General features: G+C 40.9%; 1 protein-coding gene across 1 annotated transcript; it reads right to left on the reverse strand.

The window, feature by feature from the left end:
- Positions 1 to 12,565: 12,565 nt before the first annotated feature.
- Positions 12,566 to 17,198, reverse strand: LOC143855735 (calmodulin-binding transcription activator 3-like). Its single transcript, XM_077365814.1, has 2 exons — positions 16,848 to 17,198; positions 12,566 to 13,644 (listed from the first exon to the last, which is right to left on the reverse strand). Exons 1-2 carry the CDS (start codon positions 17,128 to 17,130, stop codon positions 12,566 to 12,568), a joined length of 1,362 nt encoding a protein of 453 aa, XP_077221929.1. The 5' UTR covers positions 17,131 to 17,198.
- Between the last annotated feature and the right edge of the window lie 303 nt (positions 17,199 to 17,501).

The raw sequence follows: 17,501 nt of genomic DNA on the forward strand, positions 1-17,501 counted from the left end.
TAGTTAGGGCATATAGGGTGTCCTAAAATCCACAATTCACTGGATTTTAAATAATCGTTCATGAAGCTTTAATAATTAGTCCGGTCTTTTAGATCGAGTCTAAGATAGAGGTCTAGGTGTCTTAGGCATCCTAGCTTAGAATAGGCGCGAAGAACTACGTTGCCTTGTTTCTCGTGGAGGCGGGGATATGTAGGCTTCTTTGGATGAACACCAGACCATCCGAGGACTCGGGCTAAATCATTTAGAGTCTTAGGATTTGTTGTGTTGTTATATTGTATATTTTGTTGTGTTTTCTTACTTTCTTGTGCAGACCCTATACCTGTAGCTGTAACATGCATGTGTTCGTCCACCAGAACTTAGACACCAGTTAGGTATGTCACTCATAACCTAGCAAATTCAGGCGACACATCTTTTATTTTATTTTGTGTGTGCTTATTATTTTATCCCCTAGTCATGCATGATTAGGTAGACGTCTTCCCGGGGATATTTTGTTCCCATTTCACATGATTTTGCCCAAAATTCTTCGAAGTTAATAATAAATGGCGTAAGAGACCAAGTGTTCGCACTCGGGCGAATTGGGGGCGCTCTTCGGACCTTCTCCATTCGTCATCAGGCACGGACCTTTTGTATCTCTGGTTATCCATTGCAAACAGAGCATTTGTTTTGGTTCCATGGCATGTCCATGGATGGCGACTCTGAGTTATTTCTAGATATATCTCGGTTTCGAGCCCTGGCTCCGGATCAGGATGTATCTCTTTCTTTTTTATATCGCCACTCATGCTATGCTGTGAGGGTGGCATCCGCTTCGAGAGTTCCTTGGTAGAGCTCTCCTTCACTTTGTGGAGATTTAGAGGATTGCAGGAGGGATCTCGCCTCCCTCGCCGCACTCGTCCTCTCAGATTGGGGTCCACAGGCTGGCGACTCTGCTGGGGAGTTTTTGAAACATTGCCTAACTCTATTAAAATGCCATATTTATTAACTTTGGAGAAATTTGAGTTAAAATCATTTTAAATGGGAATTTTATCGTTAGAATCCAGGGGCACCAGATAGGTGCGTAATTAAAACAAGGGATTCACACACTGCACAATATGCATTGTCATTTTTTATTTCTTTCATTGTCTTTCATTATTTTTCATTATTGGCTCCACGGGATAGATTCAATGTGTGCCCGATTGGGATGTTATTACACCCTGATGGCGCTGTTGAATCTATTTCCAAGCTATGCTCCGGTGCTGCACCCGTAAACACTCGGTGCACTTGTGTTTACAGCAGCCGATGAGCAATGAAGCATACTATGTATGACACTCGGTGCACTTGAGTTATACATAGTAAGTATGTTTCATACGCATAGTACCCGATAGATTGAGTCCGGAGCCCTACTTTGTTTTATATATTATGTATATACTTACTGACCTAGTGAAACCCAACTAGGAAGTACAAGTGTTTATATAAGTATATTGCATTCATATAGGGTCGAACATGTGTTGCTCACACATGTGGAGCCTAGAGTTAGGTGCTTTGCCCCATTTGTAGACTAGGGTAGCTCATTTTATATGGCTACAACACGGTCCTAGTTCACTCATCAGTCTGTCTTGAGTCGAGACTTTCTCGACTCCGTTATATTAGATTAGGGCTGGTGCCCCTGGTTAGGGTGTATATATATATGTGTGTGTATAGTGTATTATTCTTAGATTAGGGCTTATCTTTTCGAATAGGGTTTCTTTATCTATTTCAGTCATACCATTCTTTCAGACCGGGTCGATGACTCTTGCTCTTGCTTGGTCATCATCCAGATCGCGGTCTACCCTGTCATCTTTATCATATGATTATTCCTATATCTCGGATTTACATCTGTTTTTGTCGGTTGAGATCGGGGCCTACTTTCTACTGAGATTTTCTGACCTATTATCATTTATTAGAGTTCGTTCACTATTTCAGTTTTGGATCAGGCCAATGATTCTTGTTCACCACCTTTTATAGCCTGGGTTCATTTCTTGATTTTTTGTTATCCATTCTTCTTGCTAGCTGTTAGACCAGGGCCTGTCTATCAATGAAGTTTTCTGGTCTATCCATTAGCCACATTGTTTCATTCCCCAGCCTTCGGACCTGGTCAGTAATTTTTCTCTATCATTATTCTGACTATGGTCTGCCTTTTGTCTCTCGAGTGTATAGTTGTGTTGTTCATTTGTACATAACTTATTTGCTGAGTCGATTTCTAGTTACCTTCTTGTACCTACACCATTTGTTGAGTTGATTGTCTAGATTAGGACCCATTTTCGGTGGGTATTCCTGGTCTAATTCTTCCTATCTACATTCTCTTGATTTGGTTGGTGGCATTTCCCTTGCCATTGTTGAAACCATAATCTGTCATCTCGTCGTCATTCATGGCCAGTCCTTCATGTGATTACATCTCCGTGGTGACCATATTCTGCTTGCTGATCATGTGCTTATCTTGCCATCATTATTTGAGTGCAAGTATCCTTGCTGAGAGTCCTACATTACTGAGTTTCTATTCATTTACCCTTATGTGGAGTTGTGGGGATCACCTTATATAGCCGTCATGCTGCCGGATTTTATATAAACACCTTTAGCGTGATTGCTATCTTTTCAGAGTTATGGATAAGCGATGAGTTTACTCTACCACGATCCTTTTAGGGCCGTCATGCTGTCGGATTTTACTCAACTCATTTTCAGTGTGATCGCTATCCTTTTGGGTTATTGATAAGTCATGTGCTTACCCTACCATGATCCCTCTTACATTGGTTATGATGCTGGTTCCTACCCAATGCAGAGATGTGTTTGTATTATCTCTTGTTTCAACTTGTGTATATCATTTTCATGAGATTGCCTCAAACTAAAATCAGTTTTTGTCAATTCCATGACAGGAGTCAAACCTAATTGACCTCACCCATTTGTTGAACCAGTGGCCTTTCATTTCACCTAATCAAGTCAACAGGACTTATATCAGGGTTGAACCCCAAGTCATTGACATCATGGAAGAAGGTGTACTACTCATATATTTTCAGTGCCAATTCATCATTATCGAAAAAAAAAAATGTCCTGTGTTGTTAAGGTCTGTCTTTCATTGAGTTTGTACCAACTTTCTTCTCTCAGAGTTGGTAAATCTTACTATGTTAATGTCAAAAAGAAAAAGAAAAAAAAAAGAAAAAAAAAGGATGTGTGTCATGTCTGTCAGTCGTTTTTATTCAGAGTCTGTAGTTTACGTCCTTTGTCAAGTTCAATGTAGAGCCCATTGAGGTGCGTAAAAAAAAAAGAGTTACTGATGTACTTAAGAGTCTTCAGTTCAATAAAGTTGTTGGTTTCGAATCTTTGATGTTCTATGATTTACTCTTAGATCTAATGTTTAAATAACTAAAGACACCCTCTTGGATGAGATTGCAGACAAAATTGCCCTCGAGATCTGAAAATGTCAAACGAGAGGAAGAGCGTCTAGCATAGCCACTTGAAGAAGAAATCGAAGCTATCGATAGTGGTATCGAAATTCGAAACTCGGAAAAGATGGATTGGCAAAACTTTATCTCCCGAGGAGCGTGAAGAATTGATAAACCTATTTAGAAGGGTTCAAGGAAGTCTTGTTTGATCCTACAAGGATAAACCGGGTGAATGCTCTGGTGTGATGCAAGACAAGGCTCCACCATCTTTAGACATCAAGTTGAAAGTGAAAATTTTAGAGAGTGAGGCATCAGACATCCAGTGGAGCTGATAAGATATTGAGAGAAGACTTTCAGAAAATGAAGTCACAGATTTGAGCCCTAAAGAAAAGAAACGCTTGGTCTACGTGTATTCAATGGGATTTTGAGTCGCAACATCTCAAGCGTATTGACATTTTTAATGTATAAAAAAAAAGGAAAAAAAAGAAAAAAAAAAGTGAAAAAAAGAAAAGAAAAAGAGAAGTGAATGAGTCTCTAAGACAACTCCTTAAAAATATCAATGACCCAGATGATGAAATCAATGAGTAGATTGAATATGAGAATCGTTTTCAGCATTTGGAGACAAATGAAAGTTGTAGAATTTTGAGCATGGATTCATGATTTCTGAGATGAAGAGATGCAGCATTATGGTTGAAGTCTTGCCTGAAAAACCGCCAGACTCTTCGAAAAAAATTTCATAGTCTTTGAACCTTAGCATGTAAGAACTTGCAAGTCAAAACACCAGGAGGCCATCCTTGGACGTTTGAACCTTTATAGCCAAGATCCTAACGTCATAAAATCCATTTGTAAACCCTTTGGGCCAAAAGTCAAATCAAACCATTTTCTTCTACCCACATTATAAACCAAGGGCATTTTTTTTTAGAGGGTTTGAACTACGTTATGACCTGATCCCCACCTCTTCAGGGGTACGTAGGCGTCTGATTAATTCAGATTCGGTCAACCTAGGGGATAAAAGCTAAATCATCCCCATTTCAAAATTTTGAAGCTAAAAAGCTAAACCATTCTTTGTTAAACCATGGCGAACTACGCGGACCTGATCCTCCATTTTTGGGGTACGTAGGTAGTCTGGCAAGACCAGATTCGGTCCAAATCGTTTGAACTTTAAATATCTCCCCTTTTGAACCTGAGCCTTCCTAGAAAGTCCTTCTGGTAAAACAAGCAAAGGTTCAAGCCAAATGAAAGCAAAAACAGAAAAAAGAACGAGAGTCTGAAGACCCACTAGGTTGAAAACCCGAAAGGGCGGCCTAGAGAAAGGTGAAAGTTGTTTTCTTGCTAAGTCAATAATCAAAGGGATTGGCTTATGCAAAGTAAGGGTAGCGGTCTGTTGGATTGAAAATTTGAAGAGTCAATCTCGTCAGAGGCAAAGAATTCCCATGAAGAGAGAATTGATGAGATACCGAAGGAGTTCTTCAGTTATGCAAAATTTTCAAAGTTTGAGTTAGTGACTTCTTTTGGAGAGAGAAATCAAGGAGACAGAGAATCATTCTCAAACAGGGCAGGATCCCAGAATTCAAGTAGTGTCGGCAAGACTTGCTTTGATACTTTTCTAAACTAGGGGCATTAAGATGGAACAATCCGAAGGGGGTAATAACCATGACGAAAATCCTGATGGAGGAAATTAGAGCCTCTTGGCATAGTTTTCGAGATTACTCCGAGGGTGGCTGACCTTACCATTTAAAAAATAACCCATTTTATCTAAAGGTGAATCAAAAGTGAGTTGAGTCCCTTGAATAATGTACATCTTCTTTGATAGAGTCCTTGGAAGTCTGTTCCTCATTTGTATGTGTTTTCTTTCAAGGTCCACATTGTAAGGCACTGAAAGGAAGGAGTGTACACCTTCCAAAATGAAAGATCCTGGTTTATGTATCCTGTTCAGACAGGTTGAATATGTCAAGTTTCAACAAGTGGGTGGCAGAAAGAACGAACCTCAAATAGTGGTCAATGAAAGGAGAAGTCTTTGAGCTTAGCCATTTTCTCATCTTCATTCCCAAGAAAGAACCCATGCAAATCCAAAATTTCTTTATCTATCCTTGTTCTACTTTCCTTGAGACTCTTGTCATGGAAGTACAATACACTAGGGGCATCTTTTATGACTTGCGTCATAAAAGATATCAAGCATACAAAGGCAATCAGTGCCAGTGTTTACAACAAGTTGAAGTAAGAGAGAGGCGAGCACGTCTTGAGCCAAATCTCTGAACTCTTCAAGTGAGCCCTCTTTCTTAAAAGAGTCAATTTCCAAAGAAAATCAATTTCTCCAGCGGAGTTTAGAATTTGCTCCCGCAACTTCAAACCTCGGCAGACTGCTTTTCATCTGTTAAAGAAGGGTCAATATCCAAATCCCTGCAAGTTATTTGAGTCCGATCCTCAGCAAGGAACTCGTACTCCCATTTTTCTCGGCAAGAGGCATTTAATCCTAGAAAAATCAATTCTCCAATCAGTAAGTCTTCTGTGTAGGTCTTATGCATTCTTGGCTCTTCGTGGTCTACCATTCAAGTATACCATGGACCCTTGCTTCCCGCGTGGTTCTTCGAGATCTGCCTTTCAAGTCGTATCATGGACCCACTATCCATACTCATTCTATTCATCTCCAGTGCTTGTCATTATCCTTGTTCATTCTTGGCTCTTCATGGTCTACCAGTCAGGTACACCATGGACCCTTGCTCTATGAGTGGCTCTTTGTGATATATCCTTTTGTATATCATGGATCCACTATCCATGATCATTCCATTCGTTTCCATTACTTTCTTTGTTCCTTTTGGGCTCTTCGTCGCTTATTGCTGCAGACCCCGGATTTAATGCTTGGCTCTTCACGGTTTATTGTCGTGAACCCTCGATTCCTTTTCAGCTGGGCTCTTCGTGGCTAATTGCCATGGACCTCGGATTTATTGCTATGCTCTTCATGCTCGATTTCTGTTTGCTTAACTCTTCGTGGTATAATGCCACAGACCTTGGATTTCCTGCGTGGCTCTTCATGGTTATTACTATGGACCCTCGATTTCCAGTTTCTTTTCAAAAAAAAAAAAAATCCAATCCTCATTGGAATTTGGAATTCAGTTTTGCAATTTTCAAGATATAGGCAGAGTTTTTGGTTTACTTATCTAAAGAGGCCAATGCCCGCAAGATTTCATCAAATTTCTTCGAGTTATACATTGGTAAAAGTCATGTTTTCCTAACCGTTTCCAGCTATGCTATGTTTTAACTCTTTTTCCTCCTCTCTGACTTCTAGGAGGTTATGTTAGGAGCGATCTGACCATCATTTTCAGAATAAAAAAAAATTCGAGATATCATCACCTGTAACGACCCGGCTTCCGTTGCCTGAGGTCGCTACCAAAAATCACGACATTTTTTTTTTTTAAAGGGCCATTAGATAACAAATGGCGGAAGCAATAATTAAAACTCAATAACATAAAACCTTGCCATAAATATTCGCTCTTAACAATTAAATCATAACCATCCATCAACTTCCAAAAACTTCCATCTTAGATGACCAAATCAAATCTATAATATCTTAAGTCAAAAAAAATCAAAACCAAATAAAGAAAAACAAATCCTTATTAACTACGACTCTCGGTTATGACAACAGGGTCAAACCGAACTCAAGACTCCAACTTTCCCCTTTCCCGCATGGGTTTCGTCAAAAATCCTCATTAGCAAACGCTCCTTCCTCTTCACCTACAATTCCTGTAGGATAAGAGGGTTAAAAGCAAGTAAAGAAAACTCCCAAAATAATGAAATTAAGCGACATGAATCTACAACACAATATTTTCTACAATAATGAAACAATAATAAAACATGACACAGTAACAATCTTTTATCCGATAATAACAAAACGATTTAACTGCAACATACAAAGCGTAGCATGTATTTTAAATGTTCTCCCCTTTTTCCCCAATGATCATGCGGCGGTCCCCCATCGACTTTATTCTCTTTTCTGCGGTGGCTTTCTAGCCTGGCCGGTGATCATTGACCATCAAGGACCCTCCGTTCCTTAATGGAACGTGATCCACTTTAGGATTTCGATCGGTTCACCACGAGGGTTCCTCCCAATGCATCGCCCACCAGCTGTCGTACGCTTTCGGACTGGTTGGCTTTTGGCTTTTCACCCAAGGTTGGATCTAAGGGTTCTCCTTAGTCCTCCCTCCCATTATTCCAAATCCTAAATATGCGTACACTTATTTTACAACAAAACTTTTCTTTACAAGCATTATCAAAATTCACAATTATTTTCCAATTCCAAACAATCATCTATTTACACATGCTTGAATATCCGTATCATTACTATACAAAATAAAATGTTAAAGTCATATCAAAATTAATAGCATAATTAAGCGAGTAATCAGAACTTGCCTTGATGCTTGGCGCTCGAAAAACGGCGATCCCTAAAAGAAAAAGCACAAATATTCAACCTGAACAGTATCACACACATACAATGTCATAGATGTATACAAAAAGGTTCACGGGTTCTACAAAATAAATAATCCGGATTGAATTAAGATGTTTTGGAGTTGAGAGAAAAGTGGCTATGGATGAAGGCTGGAGATAAGGGTTTGGGCATGGAATCAACGTGGGTGTGGGTCTTTGTTAAATTATGATTGAAGGTTTGAATATATATTCCAAGAATGGTTGCACGGCTCACACCAAGGATGATCCAACCGTCCAATTGATGGGGCTCACACTAATGATGATCTAACCGTCCAATTGATGGGCCGTCCAATTGATGGGGCTCACACCAATGATGATCCAACCGTCCAATTGATGGGCCGACCAATTGATGGCCAAGTTATCCAAAATTAGACAAACAAAATGGGGATCCACCTGAAGTTAAATACCCAAGCACATATCGGGTTGCATATACTCACAGTACTCTAGTCATTTAAAAGGCAAAGCATAAAGTGGAAATTATAACATTAAAAACATGGCAGTGACAATATCAAAAGGAATGATATAGTCACCCACTGTTTCTACCCAAGCCACCCCTTGTAGTGGAAATACATTAAAGGGAGGTGGTCTAGGGAAGAAAAAGGGGTTGATATATATCACTATCCTTTTATGCATATCTTCTTTAACTCTATTTCTCTCTTTTCCTAACCTCTCTGTTTTTGCAGGTTCGGAGGAAATCAAGATGGAGTTGCAGACAAAGGTTCCACTTTGGAAAGTTGGGATATAGTATAATAAAATCAGCCATGTGTTTGGTTGCTAGAAATTTCATGAATTTGTGGGGTTTGATGTGTTCTTGGCCATGAATTTAGAATTGGATTTTAAGGGTTTTGGGTTCCTGGGCTGAATTTGTGAAAGGTTGATAACATAAAAAAAATCTGAATACTTACTTGAAACCAAAGAATCAAAATGAGCCTCCCTTCTCTTTTTCCTTTAAATGGTCGAATACCTCTCCCTCTCTCTCTCTAAGCTTTGATGGGAATAGAAAAATGAAACATACGTTCATAAGAGGGAGAGAAAGAGAGGAAGGCCTTAATTTATAAATTTGATTTCTCCCCAAGAAACCCCTTTTTACAAAGTTTTCTATTTTTATGAATCATCTTTCCAATTTATCTACCAAGAGCATTAAAAGGTTACCAAAAGAAGGATCCTTAATTGCAAGATTGAAGGTGCCCACCATAAGGGAGTATGGAAGGCATAGCACACACGTATCACTTCTTTCCCTCTTTAAATGCTAAAATTATAGCAAGATTCCAAAATCCCATTTTTTTAAAGCAAGATGCCTTCTCATTTTGATAGCACTGTGCGTTTTTCCTTCTAGGGAGAAACGTACAGTTGCTTTTCAAAAGAGAAAGAAGGCAATCATTCATTTGAGATGTATGGTTATGTACATATACCTGTGGACCCCGATACGAGAGAGAGGTGGGGGACGAGCCCCCAGCGGCCTCTAGGATCATCCACGTGTGAAGGAGAGCTCTACCAAGGAACTCTCAAAACGGATGCCACCCTCATAGCATAGCACGAGTGGCGATATAAAAGAGATACCTTTCGATTCGGGAAAAAGTCCGGATTCGAAACGTACCTAAACAAACTCAGAGTCGCCATCCACGGTATACGGCCATGGATCCTTTAAACAAAAATATGCTCTGTATATCATGGATAACCAGAAATATATGTGGGCTCGTGCCTGGTTACGAATGGGGAAGGTCTGAGAGCACCCCCGATTCGTCCGAGTGCAAGCACTTGGTCTCTTATGCCATTTATTATTAACTCCAAAGAAGTTTGGGTAAAAATCATGTGAAATGGGAACAATCCTCAGGAGTCGTCTACCTAAGCATGCATTTCCTGAGGATAAAAAATAATAAACACATATAAAATAAAATGAAAGGTGTGTCACCTAAGCATAGCTAGGTTATGAGTGACATGCCTAATGGGTGTCTAAATTCTGATGTGCAAACACATGCAAGCTATAGCTAAAGGTATAGGATCAGTACGATAAAGTAAGAAAACACATCAAAACACACAATATAACAAAACAACAAATCCTAAGACTCTAAATTATTAGCCCGAGTCCTCGGATGGTCTGATATTCATCCAAAGAAGCCTACGTATCCCCGCCTCCACGAGAATCAAGGCAACGTAGTTCTTCGCGCCTATTCTAAGCTATGATGTCTAAGACACATAGACCTCTATCTTAGACTCGATCTAAAAGACCGGACTAGTTATTAAAGTTTCTTGTACAATTATTTAAATTCCAGTGAATTGTGGATTTTAGGACACCCTATATGCCCTAACTAAATGCATGTTAGCCCTAGGCTAATGCAAGTGGTTCCTACAACCTATGTGTAACTAGGCTGCGTTTCCTAAGGAAAACAAATGGTGGACTAACACATCCTATGCTAGTCATCAGTCGGCGATGTGGATCGCCAGCTGACCGGACGGAGGCGCTCCTATAACTCTAGGACAGACCCCTAACTCTAAAACAAACACACAACAAACAAACAATCAAGCAACCTAACAAAAGAAAATCCTAACTCTAAAACTCTCTATCTATGAGAAACTCCTAACTCTAGAGGAAGATCTTTTGAAAACAGGGTTTTAAAGATTGCTTATTCAAAAAGATTTAAAATATTATTTACAAAAATTTGGCTGGACTTGGGATATAAATCCCGAGCTGCGCTACGTACCTCGTGAAAGAGGATCAAGCCAACGTAGTTCGAAACGAACTCTCCTAATACGCTATAAAACTCAACACTTTAGCTGATTTAAGGTTTTTTAATGTTTTTCAAATGTTTTTGATATTTTTAAAGTTTTCAAATGTTTTTGAGTTTCAAATTTATAATGTTTTTGGATTTTAAAGCTCTTCCAATGCTCTGGACCTTTAAATGCTTTCAATCTTAAAGGGAACACGCAGACACAGCCACAAACTAGGGCAAAGCCCTAAATCCAAAGGGGAAAACCCCGAACAAGCAACTAACGCCTCAAAGAGACGATCCACAACAAGTAACTGGTGTCCCAAGAACAATGAAAATGATCTAAGATCCCTAGCAGGTAAAAGCATCTTAAATGATAAACTCCTATCTAACAGACGAACCAAAAGGCTACGGGGCAAACTCCTAACACATAGGATAACCAACTCTAAATGGGAAGCAAATGAGTCCAAGACTCTCTATTGCTCTATAAGGGAGGGCAAATGAGTCAAAGGCTCGCTCTAGAAAAGAGGGCTCTAACATGAGGCTAGGTAAGCCTTCTAAAGGGAAAACTCTCTAAATGAAACAAGACTTGTCTCCAAAAAAAAAAAAAATTCTAATGAGACAGTGTGTCCCCTAAAATGAGACTCATGGAATTTGGAAGGTCTGGACATGATTTGGAAGTGATCCTAGAAGTTTAAATGTCTAGGTTGACATATAGCACGGGCTCACTTATTTAGGATATATAAAAAAAAACATTGAAAGCACTCTGCACAACATGGAATTTTCGCAAATAAGGCTCTAAAATATAAAGTAAATCATGAAAATTGATCAATATGTGATTTGTGACTTGCTAGCATGCTCATCATATCCCGATACAAGTATTAGAATCAATATAGGCTCAAAACAATCTAAAAAAAAAAGAAATGGTGAAATTTCCACCCAACATGTAATTTTCACCAAAAATGGTCAAAAATGCCAAACAAATCATGGGAATGATTCAATATATGATTTAAAACTTGCTACCAAGCTCAAAACATCCTAAACACTCATTAAAATTGAATAGAGCTCATATTGTTCATGATTTTCAAGAAATGGCACAGTTATGTCATATAATGTGAAAAATGCAACTTTGCACTGACTTTTAGACTCCTCAAACATCAAAACCATTAAAAACTTTACGAATCAAAATTGTAGATCTCAGCATGAATGACATTCTCTGAGTTGACCATTTCGTTTGGATCTGGCAAGAAGTGGCTGGAAAATGGCCTCTTCCGATCCATCGCCATTAAAAGACATATTAGTGTTTTTACCGAAAGCTCGGGCTCAGTTTTGACACTTAAAACATCGCTTCTGGAAAAATTCACTCAAGGACAAAGTATTAGAAAATCTTTTGAAGAACATTTTTTCTTTGTATGGCTTTGGACGAAACAGACCTGGAATAGCCTAAAAATTACCAACAAGCTGTTGTTGCAGAAATGACAGTTTTTTCGGAAAAACTGAAGCTTGTTAGTAGTTTTTGACATATTAAAAATCCTTTATGGAAAAATTTGCTCAAAAAGACAGTTTTAGGAAATATTACAGCCAACACTTTTCCAGTTGACAGTTTCGAACAATTCCGAGCAGTAGCAGCCAAAAAATTACTCGACACGATAATTTGTAAAAAACTTAACCAAAAACATCATTATGGACTGAAAACTTTAAACGGGCATAACTCTCTCGTCTTTTGGCCGAATTTGGGCCGCCATATGTCGAACTGACCGGCTCGACGAGATCTACAAGATTGATGATGTTTGTTTTTAAAAGTTTTCAGCATTTGAGGTCGAAAATGAGCAAATTCAAAACAGGACAGCAAGCATATACAGTTTTTTTTTTTTTTTTTTTTTTTTAAATCTGAGAGTTAGAGCTTCCCTTGACAGGCCGGAGCTCCGGCGAAGCCTTCTCGGAGAAGATGATCGGACGAAAAAATTCCTCTTTCTCTCATCCTCACATGCTCGCTCTTCTTTCCAACTCTCTCCTTTCTTCGATGTTGCAGAAAATGAGGCAAAGGCAAGGGGTTGATGTTGACCGGCCGGCAAGGCGAGGGACATGATCCACCAAACATAACTTGTTCTCATATGACACCTGATGCATATCATCTGCAGCATTCATTGTTTGATTATGACCGTGAAAATAATCTACATGCTCAACATTTTCCACTTTCCAATGTCCCTGAACCAATTTTTGGGCATCCCCCACAACTGTTTGCACATGTGTATCAGAAAGCACATTATATCTAATATCCAATGTAGAGTCAGTTTGTTTTTCACTTTTAACATCTGAAGTATTAGGCTGCTCCAAGGAAATCTTCTGCTTGTGCATGCTAGTCACATTTCTGTTTGAGCTCAGAACATCTGACCACATGGGTAAGCCAGCAGATGGACTAAAATTCATTCCACCAAATAGACCAGCTTCTTGTGAGGCTCCACAATCTGCCTGATAGCCTTTAGCTATAAGATTCAGAGGCACAACTTGGTTTGCATAGAAAGGATTGACGGATCCAATATTCACCCCTGTGACATCTGACGATCCCCTTGCGTGACGTTGAAGTGTGGTACCTCTACATCCCAACACATGTTTATCTGCCCTATCATTACCATGTAAAAAATATATATATATATGAATCCCTGAAAAAGAGGTGGCAAAAGAAGATGGCCCGGAGTCCACATCTTCAAATTCAGAAAATGGTGTTCGTCCATTCCAGTCAGTTGTACTTGGGCTTGATTCATAAAATGTCCGAGCCGCAACAGAGTGAGAGTTTGCCGGAGAATTTGCTTGTGCAGAGCAAGCTGCTGAACTATGCTGAGCACTTCCACTGTGATTCTGTGTCCCCGGATCTGCATTTAACAAACGGGAGATGCCGGACCTGTTCCCCTCTTTCACCTCTCTGTAATGCACAAGAACAATGTGCTCTAACTGCCCATCAAGCATCCAATAACATCGTCTCTGGAAGTTTTCATTGTCCTCGCCATGGGCATAGTAGCAATGAAGGGCATCCACACTTCCAGCCTTTAGTTTTTCATGGGCTTCTGATACGACCACAAATCAACGGCCAACTTCCACAAGGAACCGGCAATCACCCAAACATCTCAGTGACTACACATATTAGCAGTTATGGGAAGTTATATTACTTGTGGTCATAATTCCAATGGAAGTTATTTTCAGTTATCTTATTTTCTGTTTAAAGGGATGATGTATTCACATTTGAAACGGTAGAATAATTATCATAATTCTCAATTTCATCTTCTCCCACTTCTATTTTCTGGAGGACCTGTCCTCGAAAACAGGGATCTATCATTGGTGCTTTCATTGCTTCTTCTCCCATCATGGCAGAAGGAACCCGCCTCCGCATACTCGACGAAACCGTCACCAACCACACCGATCAACTCGCCACCATAACGGAGCAATTAGCGGCACTGGTCACCACCGTCACATCCTTCGACGGAAAGTTGGAGCAACTCCGTCTAAACCGCCCTGAACCACGCACGCCCGACACTCAATCCACTCACACACCCAATTCCCGGTTCCTAAAGCTAGATTTTCCGCGATTTGACGGAATTGACCCGCTTGGCTGGATCTTCAAAGCCGAACAATTTTTTGGCTACCACAATACGCCCAGTGATCAACGACTCACAATCTCCTCATTCCACATGGATGGCGCAGCCCTTGCATGGTTTCAATGGTGCCATCGCAACCATCAATTTCAAACATGGGACGGATTCACCCGAGCGCTCGAAACACGGTTTGGCCCATCTCAATATGTCGACCACCAAGGCGCATTGTCGAAATTAACGCAAACTACAACTGTTCTTGCGTATATTACAGACTTTGAAACCTTAGCAAACCGTACTGATGGCCTCCCACCATCCTTCATGCTTAGTTGCTTCATCTCTGGCCTCAAACCAGAAATTCGCCGCGAAGTCCAAGTATCCCAACCAACACACCTTGCACAGGCTATTGGCCTAGCAAAACTTCAGGCCGAAAAACTAAACGACATACATCGTTCGTCGTTCCGACCCATACCTTCCACCCCATCCCCACAACCGCCACCACCAACTACATCAACATCAACCCGTTGTCCTATCCGCCGCCTTACACCCGCAGAAATGCAAACTCGACGGGAAAAAGGATTATGTTTCAACTGTGATGAAAAATTCTCCCGCAACCACCATTGTAAGCCACAATTTCATCTCATGCTCGCCGATGAAACCGATGAAACGATTGATATGGCATACCCAAACATTGAACCCAGACTAGTGGTCCCTGAAGACAACCTTCTACTGGATACACCGGCAGAAATTTCTCTTAACGCATTCCAAGGGCAACCGTCCCCACGTACCCTCCGCTTCACCGGAAATCTACACGGAGAACACGTCCAAATTCTTGTCGATGGAGGCAGCACCCATAATTTCATCCAAGAACGCGTCGCTGCCCATCTAAAACTGCCATCCCACTCACACCCACCATTCTCTGTCACCGTTGGTAGTGGTGAAACCCTCACGTGCAAGGGACTGTGCAAAGATGTTCCACTTAAAATTGGAACAACTACCTTCCAAACAGACCTTTTCATCCTACCATTACATGGCACAGATGTTGTCCTCGGAGTTCAATGGTTAATACCATTGGGACCTGTTACCTTCGATTACCGCCACCTTTCCATGTCCTTTAAGTGGAACTCCACCAACGTCACTCTCTTTGGTGAACAACTACCAACAGTCCATTCCATTCAACCATCACAACTACAACGCTACTTTCGCACTTCCGCCGTAGCCTCATTGTATAACATCTGGCCAGTTCCCCCACAAAGGACACCTCCAACAACACATCCAGACTTACACCCAATACTAACCGAATACAGCTCTCTTTTCTCACCACCCCATGGCCTTCCTCCCACTCGCCAATGTGACCACCGCATCCACCTAACCCCTGGATCAGCCCCTGTAAACGTCCGACCCTACAAATATCCATATTACCAAAAACGCGAAATCGAGCTATTGGTTACAGAAATGCTAAAGGACGGTATCATACAACCAAGCACCAGCCCATTTAGTTCACCCGTCCTTCTTGTCAAAAAGAAAGATGGTACATGGCGATTTTGCGTCGACTACCGTGCACTCAATGCCGTAACAGTGAAGGACCGTTTCCCTATTCCGACAGTTGAGGAATTATTTGATGAATTACATGGTTCTCAATATTACTCAAAACTGGATCTCCGCTACGGTTTCCACCAAATCCGTGTCCACCCTGCAAGCATACCAGCGACCGTGACCCACTGTTTCTCAGCTCTTTCTGGAAAGAGTTGTTCCACAAACAAGGCACGACACTTCGCATGAGCAGTGCCTACCATCCTCAGACAGACGGCCAAACAGAAGTCCTGAACCGTTGCCTGGAACAGTACCTACGAAGCTTCTGCATGGATCATCCACGACAATGGACAAACTACCTCACTTGGGCGGAGTATTGGTACAACACCACACAACATTCAGCGATTGGTATGACGCCATTTGAGGTGGTATACGGCCGAGCACCACCAGCCATTCCAGACTACGTGCCATCAATTTCCGGGGAAAATGCAGTCGACAACGAATTACGCACAAGGGACGACATCCTCTGTCAACTCAAGCAAAACTTGGAACGTACCCAACATCGCATGAAGCAACAGGCCGATCAGCGAAGAACCGACAAACAATTCTCCATCGGTGACTGGGTTCTCATCAAATTGCGACAATATCGCCAAATGTCTGTAGCAGGCCAGCGCTACAGCAAACTGTCAAAAAGATTCTATGGTCCGTACAAGGTAGACGCCAAAATTGGACCCGTCGCATACCGACTTCAACTACCAGAAGGATCCCGAATACACCCAGTATTCCACGTGTCATTGCTCAAAGAATTCCATGGAAATTATGCAATTGCAGCCTCACTCCCATACCAAACAAGGGACTTACCCCCGAACCTTGTGGACAAGGTTCCTTTCGATGGCGGGAGGGATGATACGACCACAAATCAACGGCCAACTTCCACAAGGAACCGGCAATCACCCAAACATCTCAGTGACTACACATATTAGCAGTTATGGGAAGTTATATTACTTGTGGTCATAATTCCAATGGAAGTTATTTTCAGTTATCTTATTTTCTGTTTAAAGGGATGATGTATTCACATTTGAAACGGTAGAATAATTATCATAATTCTCAATTTCATCTTCTCCCACTTCCATTTTCTGGAGGACCTGTCCTCGAAAACAGGGATCTATCAGCTTCCCGAACAGTTTTCCCATCTTTCTTCTTTCTCCAACAGTGGCCATCTTTACGGAAATATCGAAGTGCTTTTCGATCAAACAAGAACAAAGAACCACCAGGAGGCTTATAAGGTGGATCAGGTGCCAAACAAAACCTTTGGTAGTTGCGAAGAATTTCAATAACTTCACTGGGGCGGAGCCAACGGTTTTGAGCTTCGGCCAGAATTTGTTCAATGTCTAGAGGTTTTAAACCATATATTCTGCTCTCAGCCATCCGCAATCCAGACCGCAGATTAATCCCTTTTCATGAGCTGAAACTATCGAATCTCATGAATAAAAAGTTGAAATTCCTGTTTAGAGACAAAGATCTCCTTCTTTTCTTTTGATAATATCCACAAATCCGATGAAAATTCTTCGATCCAGGCTAAGAACTGGCTGTATTGAAGATCCAGATCCAGAAATAGACCGGAGCTCCGATCAGAGTTAGCGGAGCAGATGAAGGCAAGTTAGGGTTTGGCAAAAGGAATTAACTCAAATCTGAAACATGAGAGCCAGCTAGAGCTTGCCGGAGAAGAAGAATGACCGGAGTGAAAATCCGACCGAAGCTCGAGCGATCTTGTCGGATGGACGATCGGAGAAGAAGAA

Source organism: Tasmannia lanceolata, unplaced genomic scaffold (genome assembly GCF_043159265.1).
Source record: "Tasmannia lanceolata isolate RefF3 unplaced genomic scaffold, GAP_Taslan_0.1 ptg000023l, whole genome shotgun sequence".
Classification (NCBI taxonomy): Eukaryota; Viridiplantae; Streptophyta; class Magnoliopsida; order Canellales; family Winteraceae; genus Tasmannia; species Tasmannia lanceolata.